Below are 6,803 nucleotides of genomic sequence, written 5' to 3' on the forward strand. Positions count from 1 at the left end.
TGTCTGTATTTATTTGAGTTACCGAACTTTTCAATCATGATAAGAAGAAAGTCTTGAAAAGGTACCTTTATTTCAATAAACATTGGGTATTGCCGGGTTGGGCTACAAACCAAAGTTTAACTGTTTAGTTTACCACTTATGTTTTAGTTTCAACTTTTCAAATTCCATTTTCTAAGAACCTCTCCAAAACTTGGTCATTACCTATGTGATTCTCTTTTCGAGGATTTTCTATGTTAACTCGTCATTAGCTTGATGACAAAAACTTGAATTCCAAAGTTACTGTTATAAAAGTGATGAAGAACAAACAAGAAAGCAGCAGAAAATGCAGCAGACTAGAAATGTCATACACACAGAATTGTGCAACAAAGGTGAAAGAGAAGAAAAGAGAGAAAGAATACACACAGACTTACGTGGTTCACCTTGATCAAGGCTACATCCACCGGAGGGAAAACAGAGAGCTTTTCTTATTATGGTTGTAGTATACAAATGGAAGCTTATCTTTGAAAAATACAGGGCATCTTTGCCTTATATAGGCAGAGGACAAAACAGAAAAAATAACAGAATAAACTTCCATATAGATTTAGGTCACAACCCAACAATTCACCACCTTGAACTAACATCCATATAGGACACAAACTGCTCCCTCTAAGCACACAAAAACTTAACCCCAACAATCAACATTGAGCAAGCTTAAGCATTGATCAAACATGCTCTTTGGAACTGGCTTTGTGAAAATATCAGCAGGATTGTGCAGAGTGCTGATCTTATGAACTTTGATTCTTCTTTCTGACCGAATGAAGTGATATCTAACATCTATATGCTTGGTTCTATCATGATGAACCTGATCCTTGGCCAAGCATATAGCACTAAGGCTATCACAGTAGATGTTAGCATATTCTTGATTAATTCCAAGATCATTTATCAGACCTCTCAGCCAAATTCCTTCCTTTGCAGCTTCAGTAAGAACCATATATTCAGCCTCAGTAGTTGAGAGGGCAACAGAAGGTTGAAGTGTTGCCTTCCAGCTCACCAAGCAGTCACCAAGGGTGTAAGCATACCCTGTTAATGACCTTCTCTTGACCAGATCAGTCGCAAAATCTGCATCAGAATAACCAATGAGGCAGCAATCTGGGTGAGATCCATAGATTAAACCTACATCTGCAGTCCCTTTAAGATATCTGAAAATTCTCTTCACAGCCTTCCAATGTTCCTTCTGAGGTTGGTTTAAGAACCTACTAACCATGCTAACAACATAAGCAAGGTCAGGTCTGGTGCAGACCATGGCATACATGAGACTGCCAACAACACTTGAGTATGGAACCTTTGACATATAGTCCTGATCAGCTTGAGCTTGGACCTTTATCACAGCAGACAACTTCTCTTTTTCTGAAAGGGGAGTGCTGATAGGTTTAGAGTCAGTCATTCCAAACCTCACAAGTATCTTCTAAATGTAGTCATTTTGAGACAAGAATAGCTTTTTCTGAGTTCTGTCCCTATAGATCTCCATTCCTAAGATTTTCTTTGCAGCCCCTAGATCTTTCATATCAAATTCACCATTCAGGAGGATCTTCAAATTTTGTATATCACACATGCTTTCTGCTGCAATAAGCATGTCATCTACATAGAGTATAATATAGATCATTGATCCATCCTCCACCTTGTTGTGATAAACACAGCAATCATAGAGACTTCTCTTGAATCCTTGGCTAGTGATAAAGCTGTCAAACCTCATGTACCATTGCCTTGGAGATTGTTTCAAACCATACAAGGACCTCTGCAGTTGACAAACATACCTTTCTTTTCCTTGAACTTCAAACCCTTCAGGCTGTTTCATTAGAATATTTTCTTCCAATCTTCCATGGAGAAAAGCAGTTTTGACATCAAGTTGTTCAAGTTCCAAATCTTGGTTTTCCACTATAGCAAGCATAACCCTGATGGATGTATGTCTGACCACAGGTGAAAAGATTTCGTTGAAATCTACTCCTTCTTTCTGGCTGAATCCCTTGGAAACAGACCTAGCCTTGTATCTTATCCCTTCCTTTTCGGAAAGACCAGGTTTCCTCTTGAATATCCACTTGCAACCTACCACATGTCTTCCTTTAGGTAGTTCAACAAGTTTCCAGGTCTGATTCTTATACAAAGATTCCATTTCCTCTTTCATAGCTAACAACCAATTTTCAGCTTCAGGATGATTGATAGCTTCTTGGTAAGTGGTTGGTTCATTTGAATCTATTTCTTCAACTGCATGTAATGCATAGGCAGCCATGTCTTCAAATCCGTATCTTTCAGGAGGTTTAGTGATCCTTTTTGGTCTCTGATTGATTCCAGAATTGAGCTGTGGAGGATCAGGTTCAACAGTCAAATGAGATTCATTTGCACTGAAATCTTCTAATTTCTCACCTTCTTGAAGAACTACAGGAGATGTTTCGGAATGACCCCATTTTTCTAAGTCTTTGGCTGTAGATTCTACATCCTTTTCTTGAGGAGAGTGGCAGCTCTGTGTTCCAGCAATTGGAACCTCAAGCTTGGGATGAAACAGATGTGATTCATCAAAAATTACATCTCTGCTGAGTAGAACTTTCTTTTCGGATGGTGACCAGATCCTGTAGCCTTTCACCCCATCACCATAACCCATGAATAGACCCTTTCTTGATCTAGGTACCAACTTTCCTTCATTGACATGATAATAAGCATTGCAGCCAAATACTCTTAGGTTTGAGTAGTTTGCTGTTTTGCCATTCTAGATTTCAATAGGAGTTTTAAGTCCTATAGCAGTAGAGGGTGTTCTATTGATTAGAAAACAGGCTGTATTGATAGCTTCTCCCCAAAAACTTCTGTTGAGACCAACATTGGATAACAAGCATCTTGTTCTTTCCAGGAGTGTTCTGTTCATTCTTTCAGCAACTCCATTTTGCTGAGGAGTGTTCCTAATAGTAAGCTGTCTAGCAATCCCTTAATCTCTGCAGAATTTGTTAAATTCTGTTGAGCAAAACTCCAAGCCATTATCAGTTCTGAATCTTTTAACTTTCCTTTCAGTTTGTTTTTCAATTAGTGCTTTCCATTCTTTGAAGCATTTGAAAGCTTGACTCTTTTGACTCATGATGTAGATCCATGTCATTCTTGAGTAGTCATCAATTATGGACAGAAAATACCTTCCACCACCTAGTGAAGGTACTCTTATAGGCCCCCAACAGTCAACATGAATATAATCAAGAGTTCCTTTGGTGGTGTGAATTGTTTAGGAAATTTAATCCTATGTTGCTTTTCGAAAACACAATGCTCATAGAATTTTAGTTCATCCAGCTTCTGATTTCCCAACAGCTGTTGTTTTTGAAGTATCATCATACCTTTTTCACTCATATGACCTAGCCTCATGTGCCACAATTGAGTTAAGTCAGGTATGCTCTTATTTGATCTTGATGCAACAGCTACTAGACCATCATCAATACATGTTGTACCTTGAAGTATATAGAGATTACCCCTCTTTATACCCTTCATCACCATTGTAGAGCCTTTCTGAATTTTCATGACCCCATTTTCAGTGCTGCATTTGAACCCCTTTCCATCCATAATACCTATATAGATTAGGTTCTTCTTCAGCTCTGGAACATGCCTAACTTCAGTGAGTGTTCGGATAATTCCATCATGCATCTTGATTTTTACTGCCAATTCCAATTGTCTTGCATGAGACATCATTTCCCATGAACACATTTCCACCCGATTTCTCTTCATATGTGTCAAACCAGGTTTTGTTAGGACACATATGAAAGGACCAGCCAGAGTCTAATATTAACTAATTTTCAGAATGTTGGTGATGATCGGCAACTGAGAGAACAAGCTCATTTTCAGATGTGGAACCTTCCTTGGCAACAACAACAGATGGTTTGCCCTTTTTCTTAGGACAATCTTTCTTCCAATGACCTGGCTCCTTGCAGTAGTTACAGATATCCTTTGGATTGACATGAGTCTTCTTCTTTCCTTTAAACACCTTTTTCTTGATGTTCTTGTTAGAGTTAGAGACAACAAGACCAGATCCATTTGATTCTTCAGAATTTCTAGGTGCTTTAGATCGAAGTTCCCTTGAGTATAAGCTGAATTTCACCTCCCCATGGTAACACATTCCTTACCAACACTAAGAGAATTGACAAAGCTCTCATATGATGGTGGTAGAGAGGCTAACAGAATCATGGCAGCATTTCATCCTCTATCTTAACATCTATATCTCTTAATTCCATCGAAATAGAATTCAATTCATCAAGAAGATCTTTAAGAGATGTACCTTCTTTCATGTGTAAACCAAATAGACGCCTCTTCAAGAAGAGCTTGTTGCAAATTGACTTAGTCATATACAACTTTTCCAACTTGAGTCATAAGCCACTTGCAGTTTCTTCATTTGCAACTTCATATAAGACTTCATCAGACAAAGAAAGCAAGATTAGTGAGTGAGCCTTTTCTTCTTGTTCTGCAAGTTCTTCAGTCTTTGAAACAAAGGCCTTTTCTTTGGATTCAGAAGCCATTTCTTTCTTCACAAATGCAGAAGCAACAGGAGCCCAAACACGTTGTTCCTTCAACAAAGCACGCATCTTGATGCGCCACAGATTGAAGCTATTCTTTCCATTGAATTTCTCAATCTTGATTGTGTTTGACATAATTTCTTGAGTGTTCTTGATCACCAAGAAGCAGCGAAAGAACCAGAAACAAAACTCCCACAAAATTGTCATACACACAGAATTGTGCAGCAAAGGTGAAAGAGAAGAAAAGAGAGAAAGAACACACACAGACTTACGTGGTTCACCTTGATCAAGGCTACATCCACGGGAGGGAAAACAGAGAGCTTTTCTTATTATGGTTGCAATATACAAATGGAAGCTTATCTCTGAAAAATACAGGGCATCCTTGCCTTATATAGGCAGAGGACAAAACAGAAAAAATAACTGAATAAACTTCCATATGGATTTAGGTCACAGCCCAACAGTTACTAATCAGCTAATTTCTCATCCAATATTGAAACCATGCAAATACATCTAAAGGAAGTGCAATTCAGTTTCACATTCATAATGCTCGAACGTACCCCGACCAACCTAATAAATATTTGGAAAAAGTCAACCGTCAGTCCAGTGTAATTGTGAAGAAAAAGAGAAAGAAAGTGGAAAAAAAAATATATTAGAGATATAGATTGGTTTATTTAGTTACAAGTTAGTTATTAATTTAATTAGTTACAAGTTAGTTATTCTTGTAATCAATTATGTAATAAATTGCTAGCATTAGTTATATAAAAGTCAATGTATTCATGTAAAAGCTAATTTGCTCATTTTGAGTATTATCTAAAGTAATATTCAATCTCTTCTTCTCTTATTTTGAGATATAGATTGGTTTTGAAGAAGGAATGATCTGGCTACCCTCTCATGTTCTGGAAGAGGCATGTGACTCCAAGATACATATCCAAATTCAGATTCTAAGGGTATTACAGTTACTATAGCCGAGCCCTTTCCATCAAAAGATGCATGATCTATGTTTTTAATCTCATGTTCTGGAAGAGGCATGTGACTCCAAGATACATATCCAAATTCAGATTCTAAGGTTATTACAGTTACTATAGCTGAGCCCTTTCCATCAAAAGATGCATGATCTATGTTTTTAATGCATTTGTTTCCATTATATTCAACTACTTCATCCAGTGAGTATCCTTCCTCAACAATATTGACTAGTTGAAATTTGGTAACATTAATAACTTTCTCATCTAGTAAGGATGTGTTCTCAGAATTGATAATTTTTTACTCCAAATGAAGTTTATGTAAGTTTTTCTATGTCTAGGACTGTCTAGTTTCTGCCTACAAGGTATTTGATTAAATGCTTATGAAGATTTTGGCTTATTATTTTCAAACTTTTAGACTTGTTTTGATGATTTTAGCTTTTGTCATGTATGGTGGTTAAGCATTGTTCATTTGTTTGCTTTTGTCCATGGTGGTTAAGTATTGTTTTAGCTTCTGCCATGGATGGTTAAGCCTTAGTTGTTTTTAGTTCACAAAGTGTTTGTAAAATGTCCTCATTGAAGACAAATTTTGTGTTCTTCTATTTGCTGATGCTTTATGTTGATGTAAGCTTCTGTCCATGGTAATTAAGCATTGTTTAAGCTTTTTCCATGGATGGTTAAGCATTGAATTGTTGTTTTGCTTATGCTTTTGATGGTTAAGCCTTGTTGCTTTTGCCAAGTGGTTAAACTTTGAGGTATAGTTTCTACTTGGTAGCTAAGCTTTGGTAGTTTCATGGATTGATGATTTGAGCTTTTGCCAAATGGTCTTGTTGATTTCACTTAATGGTTAAGCTTCAATGTTTTCTTTGGACTCTTGAAAGAAGTTGAGAAAGCCGATGTTGGTCGAAGATTACTAGAAGACATGCACCATGGCCAATGTTGTTGATTTGTTTATAAATTTTTGTTTTGGCCAATGTATTTCCGGCATGTTTAGTTATATTCCAATTTTTCTAACTTTATTCTCATTTCCTTTGATGTTGATGTATTATATTCTCACTTCCAGCTTGTGAGGGTATTAGAGATATAGATTAGTTTAGTTAGTTACAAGTTAATTATTAGTTTAATTAGTTACAAGTTAGTTACTCTTGTAACCAATTATGTAACAAATTACTAGCATTAGTTATACAAGGTTCAATGTATTCATGTAAAAATTGATTTACTCATTTTCAACATTATGCAAAGTAATATTCAATTTCTTTTTTCTCTTTTTCCATCTCTCAACCTTGAACTTTATCAAAAAAGTGAAAGATGTGATAAAAAAAAATTATAT

General features: G+C 36.5%; 1 protein-coding gene across 1 annotated transcript; it reads right to left on the reverse strand.

The window, feature by feature from the left end:
• Positions 1-661: 661 nt before the first annotated feature.
• Positions 662-1,423, reverse strand: LOC121174571 (secreted RxLR effector protein 161-like). The gene has a single exon (XM_041013934.1). The coding sequence runs from the start codon at positions 1,421-1,423 to the stop codon at positions 662-664; it is 762 nt and encodes a 253-aa protein (XP_040869868.1).
• Between the last annotated feature and the right edge of the window lie 5,380 nt (positions 1,424-6,803).

This window comes from Glycine max, chromosome 3, assembly GCF_000004515.6.
Source record: "Glycine max cultivar Williams 82 chromosome 3, Glycine_max_v4.0, whole genome shotgun sequence".
In the NCBI taxonomy this organism is placed as follows: Eukaryota; Viridiplantae; Streptophyta; class Magnoliopsida; order Fabales; family Fabaceae; genus Glycine; species Glycine max.